This window comes from Heliangelus exortis, chromosome 7 (genome assembly GCF_036169615.1).
Source record: "Heliangelus exortis chromosome 7, bHelExo1.hap1, whole genome shotgun sequence".
Taxonomy (NCBI): Eukaryota; Metazoa; Chordata; class Aves; order Apodiformes; family Trochilidae; genus Heliangelus; species Heliangelus exortis.
Genome location: NC_092428.1, coordinates 25,154,671 through 25,175,797, shown reverse-complemented (window position 1 = coordinate 25,175,797; position 21,127 = coordinate 25,154,671). Strand labels below are relative to the sequence as shown.

Genomic DNA, 21,127 nt, shown 5'->3' with positions numbered 1-21,127 from the left:
GTGTATTTTTGCACAGCAGTCTGCAATCTCGCTTTCATCTTGCAGAACCTGCCCAGGTGCATTAGGTAAATCAAAGAAAGGCCAAAATCCAGAAGTAAGGAATTTTCTCTAGTAGAAAAAGAACAAAGACCTGATCCTGAAAAAAGGTGAAGCAACTCAACTCCACTTGAATAGAAAAGGAAGTGATGCCCACATTTGGCAAGGCAGCACCTGATGAACAACAGAAGAATACAACTACAGCTACCAGAGGAACAGGAAATGTTCCTGATAGCCAATACACTGCCAGTGGAGAGACACCCCAGGTCACCTGGCACCTCTATTTGTTTTGTTAGATCTACTAAGAAATGGTATGTTAGGTCTATGCAACTAGATAGACCCAGCTGTTCCTTAAGTAGGCTCCAGAGCCTGTGTTTGGACATGCACTCAACAGTACATTAAATCAAACAATTGTAATATGTTGCCACCTCCCCACCATTGGCAATGGCTTAATTAAAATGCTATGCCATAAATCTGCTGTAATTTGTGATTAAGTAGTGGTCACATACTCATACCAGAACCTGTTGGGATGTACCAAGCAATAATGTTGTCAGCTGATTGAAGCTAAATTGGATCCACTCATTAAATAGAACTGTAAATCACAGCTAGGAAAGGAATATACAGCTTCCATATCCACTGTCAGGAAGTTGGAGGAGCTGATCTGTGTCAAGTGTTGAACGGAATTTTCAATAAGATTATAAACTAACTTTCTTTGCAACAAACACCTACAGGGGGTTACCAATGCAGCTGGACATCTACTATAAAAATAATTTGATGCACAGCAGTGAAATGCACCTCACACCCTCTGCCATGTTATTTCACCAACTCAATGTAGTTGTTTTTTTTATTACACCTTTTTTTTCCCAATTTTTTTGTTTCTTCCATTTCAAATTCTTTATCCTTTTCTTGAGCTTCATACGAATCTTTTCTAAAGATAAGAAGTCCCTCCAGAGCTTATATCTCCTCACGCCCAAGTAAAGACTTGTAGCACTGTATTTGAAGAGGGATAGTTATTTGCAGACAGATAGCACAGAGTGAGCTCTTCCAGAAATCTGAACAATTTGTTTATGATTACATGCAGGGTCAAGTATAATCTCCCACTGCTCGGATAAATGCCAGCAGCTTAGGTGGAAGTGAATACTACCATGCAAAGGTGTAATAAATTACAAGCCACCTGGGTTGTGGGTGAATGACAGCTGGCAAACTCAATCTTAACACCTCTGACATAGCTCCCTGTCCACCCCATGAGCTTCTGGAGAAAAAGAGGATTTACAGTGTCCTGGAACACCAGAGTTATTGTTTCTTTTATCTCTCTTAGTACTTCAGGTCATTCACAAGGTGGGCTTCTGCAGGCAGCTTAAATGATAAATACTGACTGATTCTAAGGAGAAATTACTCTGGCATTAGCAGTAATTTCATTTTTTCTGAGGCTGACAGACATGATAAAAAGGAACATTCCTCCACACACACTGCTACTCCACCTCTGACCTTGGAGGCAGCTGACACGAGCAGCTCTGCTCTTGCTCCCCAGCACACAGTGTCTGTGACAGGCACAACCCAAAACCCCTTCAAAAAACCTTTGTCACAGCAAAACCACAAAGCAGAAAATTGTCTGGATTAGACAAATCTGGGTGATATTTCTGTAAGCAGTGCCTGATGCAAACTGCAGTGGCACAGGGACACAGCTCAGCCTGGCATTCCAGCATGTCTAAGACCACATCAGGATACACACACAACAGCTAACAGGGTGAATACCTCAACCCCTGATGCTATTCCATGAACACCCTATTATTATTTTTATTTGTCTGGCATTTTTTGATTATTGGGTTAGGAATTCAAGATATGGAGTGTGCATGACAGCAGCAGAGCTGGAGACTTGTGATGAATGCTAATAGATCTAAACCATGGAAGGCTGTTCACCAAAGTAAACTTGCTGAAAGGCTACCAGTTGCAGCAGAACATATAAATAATAAACTAAAATCAACTAAGATAAAGCTAGTCCAGTATAATGAATTGACCTGGGACCCACGGGACACTAAGTTAGAGAAGCTGCAGCCACTATCTTTGCTACTCTTGCTACCTGAGAGAAGGCCCTCAGCACAGGAGGACAGAGAGCAATTACTACAAATAAATAATTGGAGAGATGTCAGCCTGCTTGCTGGGGTCAATATTCGAAGTAAAAACTAATCCAAATGCTCATTTCCAGCTGAAGCTGACCTTCCTGTGTTGAAAAGACACAGAAAATGGAGGAAAAAGGTCAGTGGGATACACACAAAACCATTTATCACCCTCCCCAAATCTCTCTAACAAGCATACAGAAGTGGCTTCTACATGAATCTTGACACAGACATCAGTCTGCTCAGGTACTCACTCTTACCCCTGATGAAGGAGAAGAAAATGTAGGACCTGGCTGGCCAAAGGATCTTGCTGAGGCAGTGATAAAAGATGAGCCGACATTTGGTGGATAATCTAAATAATGGATTACACACATTTCATTAAAATTTTGATTCATTAACTGCATTAGTGTGCTCAGTAGGCAATGCCCCATTTACATAATAATTAATTTCATAGTCTCTACATCAAATTATGCACTGTTTAGCTGTACTGTGAAAATGATTTGTCTGAAAGAAAAAGAAATTCATTCTTGGAAAGGCACAGTATTGGCTTTTAGCCCTTTTTAGCACAACCTCTAAAATGTTCTTCTTGAAAACTTGTATTATATTTCATTTAAGATGTCTCCTTTCTCCAGAGACTGACTTCCCTTTCAAGTTAAAAAAAAAAAAAAAAAAAAAAAAAAAAAAGTGTTTTTAACTATTGCATATACAACCATTCACCTTCAATATTAGATGTATTGAAAACTGCTGCATTATTTGGTGATAAATGCAATGTTCCATCTGAAGAGCTTAACATACACCGGACACCAGTGCTGGAAAAGAAAGAAAAGAACTTTAGGAGCATGCATAATGTGCCACAAATATTAAAGCCTAATTATTAGACAGTAAATTCTCAGTGCAAAGTCACTGAAGTAAGGGATGCTCTGTTAGAAATTCAGCTGGAAGAGTGTCTCTAAAATAGTACTTACTTATCTGGAAAAGCCATACATTTTTGGATGTGAAGACTTCCCTTAATGTGCTGATCCCAGTCCTACATCGAAACAAAGAGATGATGAGTACAGGAAAAATCCTGAGACAAATTTACAAGAGACTGCTTCTCCATTCAGATTATCTTACTCTAAAAAAACCATTGAGATGATGAAGATGAAACTATGTGATGTTGGAGCCAAGCACACCTTCACCCAATGCATTTACTCATTCATTATTTGGATGTTAAATTATCAGTTATTTTACAGAAGGAAAGCTCCTCTGTATTAGTTTTTAAATCCAATACATTTCTATTAATCCAGTTACTTCACTGTAGCTGAAGAGATCATCCTGCAAGGCCCTGAGCACCCTCAATTCCTGCAATGTCCATAATGAAATGCTCAGCACAGAGAGCATCCAGGACAGCATTTACTCATTTCAGCAGACTGGCAAAATTTGTCAAAGAATGTTTAGTGATCTATGATCCAAATGAGGCAGTGTGTTAAACTCCAACAAAAATATCAACCGAAACTCACCATTGTGACATTTTACCTGCCCTTTAAAAATGTTTAATACAAAAAAAAAAAAAAAAAAAAAAAAAGAGAAATGATCAGCATGCCCCAGACAGGGACTACTTTCAGGCCAGTCCTGGAGCAGCAGCAAACACAGCAAACCCTTTTGCAAGCAGCTGCTCAAGAAGTAAATATATTCAAATATATATCAAACCCCTGGGCTGTGTATCAGGTACTATTTCATTTGCTGGCCATCTTCCTTCCTATACACGTGCTGCTGTTGCAAGGTTTTTGTCAAGCTACCATCAGTGTGAAAACAGATGCCTTTGTGGTTAAGACACCAGTCCTGCAATGGACATGGAAAAAGGCCATGAGGACTTGTTGAGCAGGGCCCACCCGACCAGAACAACACCAGCCAGTGCCCATGTATGGATGTGGGGCTCAAAGGCTTCTCCAGACCTGACCTATATAATGTGACCTAGCACACAGGCTCTCTGGGCAACCAGGAAGCTTCTTCTTGAGGGAGAGGTTGGATTTAGAGTTCCCTTGGCAGTATGAGGAGAGAAGTGGGAGTGTGGTCTGCACTACGCATGCTGAGCAGCTTCTTGCTTCCAGGTCAAAGTTGCTGGGGAACTCGCATCCTCAGTTTTCCTTAGAGCTACTAGAAGGAGGAAGAGATCCCAACAGAGGAATTATTAAAATAATTTTATCAAAATCTGCTGTTTCGTTTAAGCAAGCTGTTTCCACAAGGCTTTTGTGGGAAGCCTTTGGAATCGGAAATGCAAAGAGAAAGGGAAAGGCAGATGAAATCACAGAGCTGAGGCTACAGTAACAGCTTGAGAAGCGGGGGATCAGCTTCAATCTCCTCCCCCCCTGCTTTAGGCCCATGAGGTGAGCCATGACCCCAGCTGGACCTCATGTTTCTCATGCCAGTGCCATAACCTCACCACCTTTCACAGCGAGATGTGAAACAAAACCTGACCTTGAAACCCCAGCACTTGCCATGAAACAGATGTTCAACACCCTAAGGGAAACCATTGCCCTTTGCTCCCTCCTCTCTCAGGGCACCTCTGCAGCAAGGGCAGCTGTGGGTAAGGGGCAGCAGGAGCTGGTGGCCAGAACAATCAGCAGACAGCCCATCCGAGGGTCTGAACCATGCCCCGGGGACACCTTACAACCACTCACCTTCAGATCGAAGACCTTCTTGTCGCACAGGGTGCAGACGTGGGGGAAGTGGAGGGGGGCCACGCCACGGAGGTCACCCAACTGGTGTGGTGGCAGGGAACGTGCAGGCAGGTCGGGCAGGCAGCTGCTCCTCTCCTCCTTCTGCCTCATGCGAGGGCTGCCGAAGCTCTGCTTGCTGTGGTTGAGGCGGCCGAAGGCGGGGGGGGCAGCCGTGCTGAACTTTGTGTCAGGTGTCGGCTCTTCAGGGTTGTAGAGATCGTTTCTTATTTCATACTGCTGCTGACTTGCTGACGGCCACAGGCTGTCGCCGGGCACAAGGTCAGGCTTGTTTTGGCTGGGGAAATTGGGTATGTTTTCCCACTGGTTGCCTGTACCGCTGCCGTGCAAGACGGGGCTGGGATCTCCTTTCGGATGGGAGCTGGTGTGAGGGTCGCCGGGGAAGGCCCGCACCGCCCCGTAGGCCTCCTTGGGAAAGGCGGCCGCCACCTCATGCTGCAGCTGGCTGGGTGCCCCGAAGTGACCCTCGTAGCGTGGCCCCGCTGCCGAGGAGGCTGCGTGGGGACCACTGGCAAGGAAGCCATGCTGGCTGGGTTGGTCCCCCTCCGCGGTGTATGCCTGAGGGGCTGCAGTGCCAGCGTTTTGCTTGCCGTACTCATAAAAGCCCCCCGCGGTGGCAGAGGTGGAGGCACCCGCCTTGTTGAGACCCACTACCACGGGTTGCTGGCCGGAGGTGGGAGCCATGACACCTCCAAAGGGACCCATGACGATGGCGTTGGGGGTCTGGCCTTGGACGGGCCCCAAGCCGCTCCCCTGCGCGGCCAAGGCCGGGGGCTGTGTGGGAAAGGCGATGCTGCCGGAGGGGAACCTCGCGCCGGTGATGCCGGGTCCCTGGGGTGGCCCCGCAGCGTGGCCCTGCGGGGCGTTCATCACGGTGGGGTGCCTCAGCTGGTTGAAGAGCGGCTGGGACATGGCGACTTTAGAGAGCACCTGGTTGAGGATGGTGGCGGTGGCTGGGTTGCTGGTGACGGCGGTCTGGGCCAACTTCAGCCTGTGGAGCGTGAGCTGGGCCTGGAGCTGTGCCAGCTGCAGGCTCGCTGGCGAGGGGAGCAGGGGGCTCGGGGCACCCACGGAGAATGGACTCTTCTCCAGGAGCTTGGCAGCACTGCAAAGGAGCAGGGTCTGGGTTAGCTGAATGCAGCTGGCATCTCCCTGTGCTCGCCTCCTGCTAAAGGCTGGCACGGGATTAACAGTGACTTCTGGAGATATGGATTATCTAAACCCAGGGAAAGCAAGGTGGGCATTGACACTGCAGTCATCTTTTCTTCAGCATCTGCTGCCACATCAAAAAGTTTCTAGGGAGACAACTATGCCAAAGATCTTACTTTAAAACGCACGTTGCATCGCTCACCAACCCTCTCATTCAGTCCTTCAGCTCACTTCAAGTACCCATAGGACTCCTACTTCTAATGCAGACCAGAACAGAGACAACATAGACCCTCCCACGCCATCCCCAAATCTACTTTTTTTCCTCTTCTCTGCACTTCATGCAAACTCCTGGCTCCCTTCTGAGACACTGATGCTCCTGACTGATTTTGTGACATTCCCTTTTCAACAGAGCACAGGAATGAAGGACATCAAACAAGACTGCAAAGCCAGCCCCGTAGGTACTCCACAGCTAGCATATCAGGATGCACAAAGCAAGATGATAAACACTAATAAACACTATGTGTGCTTATTTTAATTGTTTACGGTTCTCATTTAATTAATCTGCTGCATGGCATCCTGTTCTGCAATAAAGTATATAGTGTCCCTGTTGTGCAGATGCAAATACAGATGAGGGAATGACTTGCCAGAAGCTGGAGCAACTATGAACAGACCATGCCAAACAGTTTTTGCCAGTTCAGCTAGGATGTAAGGAAAAATTTCTGCAGTGCCAGCTGGTAAAAATCAAGGTTTTTTATACCTTCTAGAAATCAGAGATGTATTCAGTGTTTTCCTTCAAGTTTCATACATAGAATGAACAGATTACTACTAAATTGCCTGCTTGAATTCCAGAGGTGGTAAAATAGGAGGTGATATTTTTTAGGCATATGGTGGTTCCTGGCTGTAGGAAACACCTTTGGGATATCTCACCTGTTCACAGCACCACCACCTCCCCTCCTCCCTCCACCCCATCAATCCCTGCAAACATAAAACAGGAAAAAAGAAACAAAAAGGGTAAAGTCTATCACAGTTACAAGCAAGACAAATGTTCTAATAGAAAATATTAGGCAGCACTAGCTTTCTGGCAGCTGTACCCACCCTGACTTTACTGCTCCCTCTGTACTCTTCCTGGGTGTCTTCTGCACCATCTGTGGCAGAGCCAGCCTGGTCCATGTGTATGTACACAGTCCTGTGGCCACATGCCCTCCATATGTTATGCTGCCTATGCTTGGACACCACCAGCCATTTTCATGCCCTACCAGGAAAACGTAAACCATCACTTTTTCCACCACCAGGAGCCTCTGCTCACAGACAGCAGATACTCGGTGCATTACACATGGCTTTTAATTCTGAAAACGAGAGCAGAGACCACTGGAATAACAGGGCTCCATAGCTCAATTAATTTATATTGTAAACATGTACTGAATTTCAGTTTAGGCCTTTCAAAGCAGCAGGAGCTACGCATCAGCTGCCATGCAACCCTCACTGTTAATAATTGGCCAATTTGCTAAACTGCATGGATGAAGCGTAGTTAATGATAAATGTCTTGTCAGCATGCTACATTGGAAAACCACAAATTAGGAAAACATCTGCTTAAATCCAAAGTATGACTAAGAGAAAATGAATGGGTTTCATATTTAACTTCCACTAGCAACTGCAAGGCACATCTGTCTCCCAAAATCCAAATCGCCGTCTGGATAAGCGCGTCCCTGGGTAAGGAGGAGCCTCCCCGCCAGCACAGGCTGACACCAGCACAGCTCCAGAGCCGAGCCTTTTGTTTTCCCGGCTGCTTCCCATCGCACACACAGCGCGGTTTGCTGTGAATTTGATTACGGGTGAGCGACAGGGCGCAACTACAGTCAAAACAACACGGAGGCTCGGAGAAACCTCGGCCTGTGAGATGCTGAGGACCCAACAAAAGCCCCCGTGGGGTACGAGGGGCTCAGCGAGCAGAGGATCCTGCACGGAGGTACCCGCTGGTGTCACCGCCCGGGGATGTGGAGCATCCCGGCTCAGGATGTGCTGGGTGGGATGTGGCACAGTCCTGACGATCGTTTCATTCTACAGCTGGCTCTACCTTTTGTGCCCTAAGTAAGCTGTGAAACTCTTTTTTAGAAGTTTTACGGAGCATGCAAGTAAGAACTGCCTGGTGGTCTTAAAATAAAAAAGGAAAGCCAGAAGCCAGCATATTATTTTCAGGCTCAGGAGCCACAGATGACTCGTGCTCCCAGCAATCTAATTCCATCATGTTGCAAGCCTACACAGAAGAGTGTACACACTGACAGCTGCAGCCTCTACCCAATTCTGGCAACTACCTGCTGGATGGGTGCACAGGCTCTTTCCCTCCAGTGAAACCACCCCACTTGACACTGCCACACTGAAGCTCCCTCAGCCTCTTCATTTTAACCACAGTCTCTAAGAAATCCCCCAGAAGGTAAATAAAGCCCTGCCAGAGCACACCCTCCTGGGCATGCCCGTGGCACTCGCTGCCCCCCAAGCTCTGCAGCTGGGCCTGGGCAAGGCAGGAGTGGGCTGCCTCAGGACAAGAGTTTTTGGACCCTGATGCTGAGCAGGGCAGCTCTGCTCCCCTTGGCTCCCAGCTTCCTCCCTGGACTGCACACCAGCCCCAGGGAGAACTGCGGAGGTGCTGGGAGCCGCCCAACCTGCAGGTAAACTAACGCCGTCAGAGCTGCCGCAGCTTCCCAGCCACTCACAGAGGAACACAATTAGTGAGGAGGGTCACTCCCATGAATCACTAGGTCAGGGAATGGACTCAAAACAGTCTCAAAATCCAGCTGGCTGTTGGCTTTCCAGATTTCAGGGTGTTTCAGGTTGCACGATTTATCCCCCTTACAGCAGAAACTGAATATTTTATCATCTAATTAAGGGCAAAGAAGGAAAAAACAGATGGGAGTTTGGGAGAAGAACTATGTACCAAGCATCTTTTAGAGCGACACCCAAAAATTTGAGGGTTTCTGTTCTGTTATGAAATACAGGACATAAGACCACGCAGGACAGCTTTAAAATTTCTTTCCCTCTCTCTGTTCTACAATCATAATACTGTTGTACTTGGTAACATAATTCTGCAAATAATCTTGCTACAGACTTACTGAACAACTGGAAACTGCAAACACGAAGTGAAGACAGAGCTCAGCTGAGGCATTTTGTGGGGGCTGTTCACCACTCCTACACACACCCCTCCCATCCCAGCTCCTCCTCAGGTTACCAAAGCTCAGCCCCCAGCCTGCTCCAGGGGGGTCTCAGCCACAAGATGATTCAAAGCAGCTGAATGAAGCTCTCATTCTCCATTGAGCACCCTGGGAATTGGCCTATGTCAGCCAAAGTCAGTTCTATTCCACGCAAAACATTCCCAATTATAAGGTCAGCGGTGTAAAAAAGGAAGTTGTCCTCTTCACTTATTTATTTAACTTCAGTTGTACAGCTGGCCTGCACCAGTAGCCTCTTTACACAGCTAGGAAAGCCAGAAATGGTCTTTCTTTACCCAAATAAGTGCAGGAGTGCTGCTGTACAATTTCCACACACACAAAAAAAAAGACATAAACCAGAAAAATTTTCACCCAGCTCTGAAAGATAAGAGTTGGAGATATGCATCAACCACTGCAATACTCACAATGAGATTGCAAACACTGGCAAGGCTATATTGCTATAAATCAATTCAGCCCATCTGCTACCCCTGTAATCCTTATTATGCTTTTAGCAAGCAGCACACGTTGGAGGTAAAGTATCTAGATAGCTGGATTATTTGAGTAATCCCGTCTACAAGAGTGATGAAAAGGCTAAACACAGAAATGTCTGTTAGACTAGACTGACAACGTGGTATAATTTTCAAATGACAAAATTAAGGATTTTAAACTGCTGCCCAGTTCCTTTCAAAATTAAGAAATAAATAAATAAATAAATAAATAAATAAATAAAAAAGGAAAAAACCCCAAGCAAACAAACAAATAAAAAACCTAACAGCAAACTGATAAAGTTATGATCTTAGCTGCAACTATTTATTTAGGAAGCACTTATGCTCATAAGTATTTTAAATGCTGCATAGGGTATGAAATTGAATACTTTTTTAAAAAAGGCTGATTTATATCAGTCCAGACTTTGATTTCTTGCAGCTTCCATGAATCCTGCACATCTTTAAAGATTTTTGCATTCCCCTCCCCATGACATGTTTGCCTTTATACACAATTACACGTACCTATCAAAATCTTTGAAAGATAATTTTTTAATATCTTTTGTTCCAAAATGTGCAGATTTTTCCAAGCTGTCTGTATTAAGGTGTTGATTTCAGAATTAAAATGGTCAAAGATATTAAGAGACCCAAGTATCCTAAATGTATGACTACTCAGCATTAGCACAGTGCTACATCAGACTGTGTTTGCAATACCATGCTGTTTTTTCATCCATTCAAGCTGTTTCTGAACCAATTTTTCTAACAGTTAGCAAACTTTAATTTTTTAAACCAAAACTCTTGAACACATCAAAGAGAACGATTTCTTAAGTATCCAAACACAAAATCAGTTATGTTATGCAGAAATGTGAATACTGCTTCCCTGTAATATATAACTTATTCCAAACACACGAGGCTGCCTTCTCCAAACTCATCCAAAACAATTGGCTCTGGACTAAGACAACAAATTAAAAAGACCTAAAAATAAACAAATCAGTTGCTATATAGATGAAGTTGATAACGTATTTGGGGTACATTTCATTTTCAAATGAAAATGCACATTTTTGTTATACACATTTGTATGTGAGGACAGAATTCAGACTCTTGAATTAAGGGAACTGCAAAACCATATTTCAGACACTGGTAGAAATAAATATGAACTTCAGCAATCTCAGCAATATATATTAATTATTTGAATAATTAATTACTATAACGATATGTTGTACTGTTTTGTTGATTCCATTAAGAATACAGGGTTTATGTTCTTTTTCTTTTTTTAATAAACCCAGCATGTGTGTGAAGACTGGAGCACTGGTTAAAATACAGACGTAGGAACATTTTCCCATGCTCTAGATTTCATCTGGCCAATGCTAAATGACTGTTTTCTTTCTCTTCAGCTCCACAAGAAATATTTTATTCTGGTTTTAGTGACATTACTTTCTTGGTCAGAAAAGCTTGGAAAGTCTGCTGAAAGGAGAAAACCCCCCTCCACCTTTATAATTTAAGATCTGAAATTATCTGTAACCCAACTTTTTTTTTTTTTTTTTTTTTTTTCCCCGAGTTCTCGTTAGAAATGATCAAAAACCAGATCATGTTTCACAGTAAGTTCGGGTAATGATGGGGTGCACTAACATCCTTAAGCTACTCTAATACATTTCTAAGCTGCAAGTAAAACCCTTCTTATCCCAAATAACGATTTCTAAAGCTCTCCATTATGCTACAGGGGGAGTAAAATAAAACGTCAGCCAATGTATACGTGGGCTTTGCCAAGTGAATTTTGCATATGTTTGGCAATGGTAAACTCTATTATCTGGACAATAATCCAACCAAACAGTTAGCTGGAAGATGAAATGTGAAATATAAAATGATACCATGGAGCTGCTAAATCCAAGGTTTACAAAGCCGATAGGAGTTAAGTGCTGGCCTCCCACAGAGACTCTTTTTGCTCATTTGAAACTTTTAGACAAAACATTCTCTGCCTTTGTTTACATGCAGAGAAGTCAGGCACTTTCCCCTGGAGAAAGGAACAAGGTAAAGGGGCAAACACAGTGGCTTTCTCTTGGATAACAGTTGTGATCACAAATAAAATTAGAACTGATCTTAGGAGGATGGTTAGACCAGCTCCTCTGGTGGGATCAAGATGGAAAAAACCACTCTTTACATATATATTTAATCGTCTCTTAGGAACAGAGAGATGTCAAGACCACCAGAGACAACTAATTGCTCAGCTCCTCTTAGTCTTATAAAACTCCTCTTAAACCCTATGATGCTTCTCTTGCTGACTGCATAAACCAATCTTGTGTGCACATCAAGAAGGGTTTCTCTTACCTTCCCTGCAGCTGCTATCAAATATTCTCTGTGACTACACTCCTTTCTCTACACATTTTGAGTGTTGCATTAGTTTGTAATGCCCAGGATGACTGCTTTTCTTCATAACAGCACAGCCCTGTGGTCCTGTTACACCCAGCCCTGTTCCTGAAGAGATATTGCCCAGAGACCTTGGTTGGGGGGGAGCTCTGGAACTCAGTCAGCCAGACTTCCAACACAGCCAAGGCTATCTCCAGCCTTTCTCCTTGGGAATGTCCAGAGAATTTCTCATCTCACCATTTCATATTGCCCTCATCAATATTGCATGCAGGTTATGACAGATCTGGTTTGTCAGGATTGCTCTGGATTCCTGTGCTGCCCCTGGAGTACTTGTAAATCCTTTCCTCTTCGCACTGGTTTCAGATTTAATAAATGTTTCACCCAAACAAATCATCAATGGAAGTGTCAAACAGACTAAAGACCATTCCCATGAAGGAAACCGTGATGCACCTTTCCATTTTCACTTCAAATACTGGTTAATTCAAAGGCATCTTATCTACCTCACAGCTCTGCTCTGAGGGCTGAAGAGACCATGCTCTTTCCTGAGTCACTTCTGCTGAAAAAACAAACAATAAACAAACAAAAATCCCCAAGCAAAAACAAAAACCAAAACCACCACCACCAAAAAACAAACAAACAAACAAAAAAACCCAAAAAACCCCCCAAACCAACCCAAAAACTAAAAAGCCAAAACAACAAAAACAAAACCAGTCCTATTTGCAGTTGCAAGAATAAAAGAGTGGATCATCTCTGGTAAAACTGTTTTCTTATAAACAACTCTTGCTCTGTGGTTCTGTGAGAGTTTTGGATCGTTGTTTAAAATCAACAGTATGTTCTGGGTTTTTTTACAGCAACATTTGCTTTTCTTTGATTTAGCTGCTTTCAATAGCTGAATCCAGTGCCAGAAAAACAATCCACATTTACAGTGAGAGAACAACAGAACCAGGTGCCACCAAAGTCAGCACTGCCCTTCACACTTCCTCACCCTGTTATTCAGTACATGTTTTACCCTGGAAATGCATTTCTTGTATTGTGTGGAACTTATTTCTGCTTTTCCTCATCCAACACATCTCTCCATAAATATTTAATTAGGCAAAGTTCAACTCCTTTCAAGTAAAGGATGTTTTCCAGTGAATCTACCACCCAAAGCCAAGGTTATAGGTAATTTTCAGAAGTTGGGAAAGTTATAATTTTGTTTTGTGACATTTAAATGTTACTTGGTTTGGATAATGTGTTACAGTATGTCAAAGATGCCTGAGGATTAGTGTGCACACAGGAACACTGGTCTACATTTTAAATTTCAATTAGGCAGCCATACACATTGCTCTAGCTGTACTGCAACTATCTACCTACAACAGCTTCCCAAGGAAACATAATATATTCTTTCCTGAAGTTAAAGAAACGGATTTAAAAACCGCGGGGTTTTTAAATGTATGCTAAAACCTGTCAGAAACAGCTATAGCACCAGATCAGTACCCTCATAACATATTGCTAAGATCTAAATCAACAAAGAAATCATGTCACAGCTCTGCAGAGCTTTTTGGGTGTGCTGTGACGGTCTGGCAGTGCCACGCTGCCCACGCCTGCCTCCCCAGCACCCTTCGTGCAACAGCTCTTACCATTTAGGCTTCAAATACCCTTTATGGTGCAAAGTCACCCAGACAGATTAACCAACCAGCATCCCAGCAGGGCTCCTGTAAGAAGAGGTGTTGGGGGTCCCCCAATAACCTCGTCACCCCAACAGCCCAGCTGACCCCATGCAGATGACAGCACTGGGGTGCTGTGCCCCGAGCTCCCAACTGCTCCCGAGCCCTGGGGGCTTGCCTGGAAGCCAAGTATGGCCAGTTTCTTGTAACTTAAGGAATATCCAGACTTTGAAGAAAAAGAACAAGTCAGAAACCCTTCAAAGGCTTTCTTATGCAAGCACATAACAAATGCCCCACTGAAAAACAATCCTCGGCATACAGTATTTACTAGAAAAAATACTACAGCAATATCTCACAGTACCTTCTGCTAATATGCTTTCTGCACAGTACTGTTAACCACCACAAAAATAGTAAGTGTATCAATATGCAAAAACAATACACTCAATAACAAAAATATTGAGTGTATCAATATCTTGCACTGCCTGGAGTCACAGCCATTTTAATTTGCGTGTTGAAAGTAGGAAACAGTATGTGATAGGCAGATAATTCCTCACTTGAATTAACCATTTCTATTTCATAGTAACGTAAGACCATACAAAAGCCCTGTTACAAAGGTAGTATCTACAGTTTGTAGACCAGAAAATAACATGTAGCTGCGGAAAGGGTAAAATACTAAGAACGATTTTTATTTCTAAGTAGCTTAATTTGTGCTCAAATGACCGCCATTTGTGGGAAAAAAACCCAAAGCAAACCAAAAATATTAAACTCACCTTCTTAATCCTTTTATTTTTAAATATTAATCCCTATGACATATTTGAAACACTTAATGAAAAAGCATATTAGTAAACTGAGTCTCCAGAAGAACACCAGTCAGCATTCATAATGGTAATGGCACAGGCTACAGAAATCACAGGCAAACCTGAGCTCTTTAGTTTGTACCCTACGTCAGCCAAAAGCAACAGCTTAGGACTAAAAGTCACCCAGGAACATCACAATCATTTTGCAGTAATATTTTATTACCACCTCTGCAAAAAGCTGTTCAACTGCTGGGTGTTACCGACCACCATAGTGCAAGAGTGCACGATGAGAACTGCTGGAATAGCTCCTATCTGAAGTGGGCAGTCTGATTAACTTTCTCCTTACCACTAATATTTAAAAGTAGAAAAGTAATTATTTTTAAAAACCAAAGCTTTATTTATTTTTTAATAATATTTCTGAGTAGAAAACCAGAAAAATCTGTGGTTTTACTAAGATACATGTATTACATAACTATATATTTATTTCAGTTTTCCTTTTATATTTCTTTAAAAGCACATAAGCATTGCAAATGCCTCTTGTTTACCTATGTGCATACATTAGTGGTATACATAAATTATATATGAATCTTATAAAAACCCAGATCTAACTCAACTGTTACTGAAGTGTGCTGCAAAACTTTTCCTGATTTCAGTGTAGCAGAGCAATGCTCCTGTACCCCTTTTCACTTATATTTAATTTAAACAGAAAACATCAAAGAAGAGTGCTTTCTTTTCATGATCGCTTTGAAATCAGGCTTTAATACTAGGCCACAATATTCATACTGTTACATGGAAGTAATACCTGGTATATTTTGGCCTAGAAGCTTTCATTATCTATTTTGCAATGAATGTTGCTCACTTTTTCATTAATTCATCCCCATTTCTATGCTAAAGAAATTTTAATGTGAATCTTGAAAGATGTATAGGAGAGGTTTCATTTATTCTTCTTATGTTAAAGGGCAACAGTTTGTATGAATCAGACCTGAGCATGTTCCTTCTGGCAGAAAACAGCCTGTGCCAGAAGTGCTGGAACTCTTGGCTTTGAGAAGTTTAATTTATTGCCTGGAATAATAAACTGCCATTCAATCAACCTTGTGAAACAAAACATTAAACAGGCCAGTGCTTAGATCTTGAACAGGGACCAAAAGAGTTTTCCACAAAGGAAACAAAATTGGGAGAGGCATTTTATATTAAATAACTTCAATTATTTGATTCTCCCTTTTTGTCTGCCTTCAGTATTAATTAGGAGTAAGTGGCAGTTAATATGCTCCATGCTCTGCATGCTCAAATTGATTAGTATACTAAGACAGAAAACAGGAATCACTTTTTGATGAAAAAGATCAGGTTTCAGAGCACTGCATGTGGCAGCTGTAGGGAGGGAAAATGTGTGAAGATATTAACCCATCCATGACACTCAGCTGGGCATTTGCCCAGTCCTGCTGACACCACTGTCAACGCAGGTGACCGGCCACTACTTTTTGGTTAAGCAGTGCATGATTGCCTCTTAATTTCTGTGTGCTGCTTTCACCCATTTTTACTAAAATGCACACACTCTGCTCAGTAGCTGTAGTCAATACGTTGAAGTAGCTTATACGACTGAGGAAAAATAGGTTTTAATTCATTCTGCTGGCCCACAGAGCAGATGCCACACCTTGTGTTACTCGTGTATCTTAATCACAAAACACTCTGGGATTCAGTTTTCTGTGTGAAAAGGGGTCTAGGAAAGTTGTGACCACTATTGTTGGGTTTGTTTGGATTTTTTAAAATATATATATAATTATTTCCCTTAAAGCTGTTATTCCCTGAGCTTTAATTCCAAAAATTAAAACTGTTTTGAAGTTTAAAGGATCAGTCATTAAAAAAATCCAAATAAACAAACAAAAAAGAAAAATTCGGAAAAAATAATAATATTTTCCTCGTTCTTCTTTTTTTTTTTTTTTTAATTTTTAATTCCAAGGAACTCTATTCATAGCCTAGTGACAGCCATTCTGAATTCAAATATCTTTGAAATATCTTGGTGTTTTGACTTCTTTCGCTTTTCGCAAATAATTATTCGCCCAGTGGTTGTGCCTACTCACACAGGCTATGAGGCTTATTACAGGGTGGCTAACCATGGCAAATCAATAGGATACAATTTGGTGTGGAATGTCTTTTCAAGTATAAAAGCCCTGGTCTTAGGAAAAGCTAAGCACTGTAAGAAGCTACCGCACCAAGGAGATCGTATCGTTAATCCGAAATCCCAGTTAGCCCTTACCGGCAGAGCTTCGCTATGGAAAGAGCTGTACTTCAAAATTAAATTTTAGAGATCTCCAAGATAACTCTGCTTGGCAGATTAATGTCCCTCCTTCCTTGGAGACAGGGGAGACGGGCGGGGTGGGGGGGACAGGGGTGGCACGACGCGACCCTACCTTCTTGCGACATGGAGCGCTGCCGGGAGCAGCGAGCTGGAGCGGAGGACGCGCGGCCGGGAGCCGATGTCAGCGTTGGGCACATGCCTCTGGGTAACATCCCGCTGACATTCTACCTGATCTACGTGCCCCGACTATTTACAAGCTTTCTTCCAGAAAGTCACAACTTTAGGAGCGAAAAAGAAAAGAAAAAAAAAAACCAACCCACCCCAGCCCTGCCCAAATGGAGGACTGGAAGGCAGATCACGTGGCTGCCGGGAGCCGGTCTTGTTGCATTACACGCAGCAAGCGTGGATGGCAAACAATATCAGTTGGTGTTTATGCCATATGTTTTCGGTCTCTTCACGTATCAGCACCAAAATCCTGTTTCTGCTCAGTGTAACGCCGTGGGATCCTTCCGGGGACAGGGTCACAGTCTAATTAGGTGAACTGTGGAAAAAATGCGGCACACTAACGAAGACCAAGAGGGACGGACTTTAACAAGAGGGAGTCCTTCCTCTGGAAGGAAACAAGCATTAATTACCCGGCTAAATTTTTAATAATTTCTTTAAATGCAGACACACATATATCGTGTTTTAACCCCTGAGCAACTTGTCCGTGATCAGAATTGCTGTTTCCCAAGGGCAGTTGAGGTTTTGAGGAAAGACACTTGGGTTTTTTTGGGTTAATGTTATTGCTAAAAACAGCTATCTGCCTTCTCAGGAATGGTCAACAGAAAGGAAATTCAGTGCTAATCCACTGCCCCAAGCAAGTCCATTTGGGGGCTGACCTGGCCCCCAAATGTCCCACAAGCTCTGTTGGGACTCTCAAGCAAGGGCAAGAGGCAACGTGAAACCTGCACATCTTTAATGTGCTATTTGGCAAGCTATCTCAGCAGGTCTCCCCTGGTTGATGATCCATCCCCATTAACTTCTCAAGACCAAGTTTCACACCTTTCTAGACCAAAATATCTTATACTTTACAATCTGGATATCAAAATTATTGATCATAAGGTCACATTATTAAAAAAATGACACAGACACAAAAAATGCCATTTTCCTTTCCCTGTGCCTAACACACCACAGTGTCTATGTCAGCTAAGTGACAAATGAGCTGTTCTCCCATCTCCAGAGAACAAAACAAGACAAATGTTCCTATTTTTGCCTAGCTACTACGTTAGCTACTTCAGCCCATCCGACAACTCTCCTGGAGGAAAGGACAGAGCAAGAGCTTGCTAAACTTTCTTTTTGTAGTTAACAGCATTAGACTGGAAATATTGTGAAGCAGCATTCTGGTTTTGACATGATCCTTCTATGGAAGATACTGTTTCCAAAATTAAAACCATAATTTTGTAATACGTCACACAAAGTGGAGCCTGGAAGGCCTCCATCCAGGTTTTCCAGTTTTCTTTCTTGATTTTAATTCCTTCCTGTGCAACACCAGAGCATCTCTCCAAAGCAGAAAACGACTATTCCAGCTTCTGGCTTTTCTCCAAATGAAAAGGCCCTATCTTTAAGAGATCACAAAGACTGTGACCGAAAGGGGAAAGATGCCTAACAGGTGGTCCAAGGGTGCTCCTTCACACATGCAACTCTCATCAGGAACCGGTGGAAAATTCTGGGGACAGAGAAGGAATAAGTAAAACCCACAGGGCTTTCCTACAGCCTGCCACATCTCCCCCCAAGCACAGACGCCCTGACGCTCTGCATCTGCCTTACATTAAACAGGATAAAGAAACACAAACCAACTTTCCCTTGAATCCCAACTCTCCGTTTCAGGTCTCCCTCAGCAGAGTCACGTGAATCACACATGGTGAGCTCAGCCTGGGAACCACGTCGGGACCTTTCCGGCCAGGAGCAGAGCTAATCCTCACCCCTGCCCGCATATGGGCTGTGACTGAGCACTGCTGGTCCCTCCCTGCCTGCAGCTGCCGGTGGCACGGGCAGGGGTGGCCAACTGGACCCTGTCAGCAGATGGACTTGCATTTTTTCCACCGAGTCAGAGCAGGCCAATGACGAAGGAAAGTGAGGTGAGTATAACAGGGGCGATTTGATTTCAGAAAACGTTACCTAGCATGCAGGCTGAGCACTCCCTGAGCTCTCCGGAGAGCAAAAAGATTCACTCTCTCAGCTCTGTGGCTTTCCCTAACCTGCATTTTCATCTGTCAGCAGAGACTCGTGTTTCACTTCACACCCAGGGAAGGAGTCTTCCCCAAAACATCAGTGTCCCAGGCAGTCTGGCAAATCTCACTCCTGTGGTATGTCCTTGCCTCATCTATCTGCTGAGCTGGGAAAAAAAAAAAAAAAAAAAAAAAAAAAAAGAAACTGGTATCAAATCCTTTCCCCATCCGCTGCCCAGGAAAGACTTGCCATACGGAATCAATCCATTAACATTCACTCTAACATGCCTTTTTTGCTACCTTAATTAAAAATGAACAAAAATAAAGGCTACTTCTGAAAATTAATCCACTTCAGAGAGAGAGATGCTAAAGCCTCTCAACTGGTAGTTTCAGCTGGGAGCCTCTTCAGGTAAGAAGGAGGTGTTAAGCCTCAACACCCACCTCGTAGGCACCTGCAGGGTCTCCCAGCCACCTGATGCCCTCTGCTAAGTTAATTTGATGCTTCCAGGGGCTGGCGAGTGTATAAAGTCTTTGAGTATTAGTGGGGATAAGGAAGAAAAAAATAATTCAGACCACTTGTATCACAAAAAAACCCTAAAACCCATGAAGTAATGCAGCTGAGAACAAATTTTAACTGAGCAGTTGGCATTCGTCAAATCATTGAGTCAAAGGCAATAACGCATCTGATGGGGAGCTCTAAGTCTCATGGTGCAGCTTTTCAGGACATTTTGCTCTCTACCACTCCAGCTGGGGATTGTTTAGGCATGTCTTTCTAATTAGTGGTCTATTTTTTCATATAAATTGCCCAGCATAATCTCTGGATTCTGGTATCTCTTAACTCATTTTAAAATCTCTGGTTATTAGCAAGCACAAAAAATTTCAGATTCTGCCCCTGTCTCTAAAGCTCCTGGATCATAGCATTACATCAATGTGTCATTTGGAAAACATCCTGAAAAGTCAGATGCATCATTGCAAACCAATCTGGGATGTGACAGATCAATTGGAGTATTTAAACAGCAGAATTTTAAAAAATAATTAAAAAAAAAATTGGTCAGATACGGGAACATCCCCAGTTAGAGAAGATTACTGAATAAACAACACATCCTGATGTCTGGATGAAACATGAACTTGAAAATCTCCTGGCACAAACCACCATCTACAGACTGGGGGCTGGAAGAAGCTTATCTCCATATTACACAAAAATGAGCTTTATAGTCATGCTTGCTATAACACCCTAAGAAAAGAGACACTGGCAGAAAGACAAACTTGTGGTTGGATATTCTGTAAGAATTGTCATATTTCTACAGCAATCAAGTAAGTTCTCTTAAAGGAGTTTGCTACATCCATCTCAATTTTTACAATGACACAGGCATTAAAATAGAGCAGTGTTTGCCTCCCTCAAAGAAAAAGGGGTAAAGAAGCTGTCTTCACAGTTCATGCAGAAAACTTCACATGTATTTTTTTTCTGCTTTTAGTCACAGCCAGTCACTCTTCCCAAGCTCTCTCCCTACTCTGTATAGTAATAGTCACACAAATAATAATAATTACAAAACCCAGCTACAATTAATTTTACAGCCTGATTTGGCCAGAACACCTTCCTTAACGTGGTGGGAATCAGACAACTTCATCAACAGCTTCCTTATGACATACAAGAAAACAACATCTGCATCACAGGTCTATACCTCACGTAATATATTAAAGATCAGAAATATTCCACAGAACTATGAATCTAAAATTTTTGAGTGCTTGGACAAGGACATTTTTGGAGGACCACTAGCAAGCCCATTCAAAGTTCATAAATACTTTGTAACATGACACCAAGAAACAATGACAAAACTTAGGGTAGTCTCCTAGATTTGTGGGTGCAACTGCTGCTAGATATTAAAACAGCCCCATATCAGCATTTCTTTTTTTTTTTTTTTTCAGTTGCTTTGGTCTGGCAGCATCAAATCTACTGCTGACATAAACTATCCAGACTGGTGTTGTGCTGCTGCCAGGGTCACTTCTCATCTCCCTGGCATCAGACCTGTGGGATGAGTTGTAGAATCTGGTCTTGGGAGGGCCAAAGCACCTTTTTGAGTATCACATGATGAGGCATCTGTGTTTCACT

General features: G+C 42.9%; 1 protein-coding gene across 7 annotated transcripts in view; it reads right to left on the bottom strand.

Annotated features, from left to right (window-relative positions):
- RBM20 (RNA binding motif protein 20) overlaps positions 1-21,127 on the bottom strand; it is a 107,725-nt gene that overhangs the window by 21,412 nt on the left and 65,186 nt on the right. For 6 of the 7 annotated variants that reach the window (XR_011726858.1, XM_071749374.1, XM_071749375.1 and 3 more), the window contains 4 exons: positions 4,814-5,975; positions 3,119-3,180; positions 2,871-2,962; positions 2,408-2,505 (listed from right to left, as the gene is read on the bottom strand). Coding sequence is in view for 6 of the 7 variants with exons in the window: in XM_071749374.1 (XP_071605475.1) it covers positions 2,408-2,505; positions 2,871-2,962; positions 3,119-3,180; positions 4,814-5,975 (1,414 nt within the window). In the remaining variant the exon portion in view is untranslated. The remainder of the gene's footprint in view (positions 1-2,407; positions 2,506-2,870; positions 2,963-3,118; positions 3,181-4,813; positions 5,976-21,127) is intronic. The other variant, XM_071749377.1, reaches the window with a different exon arrangement.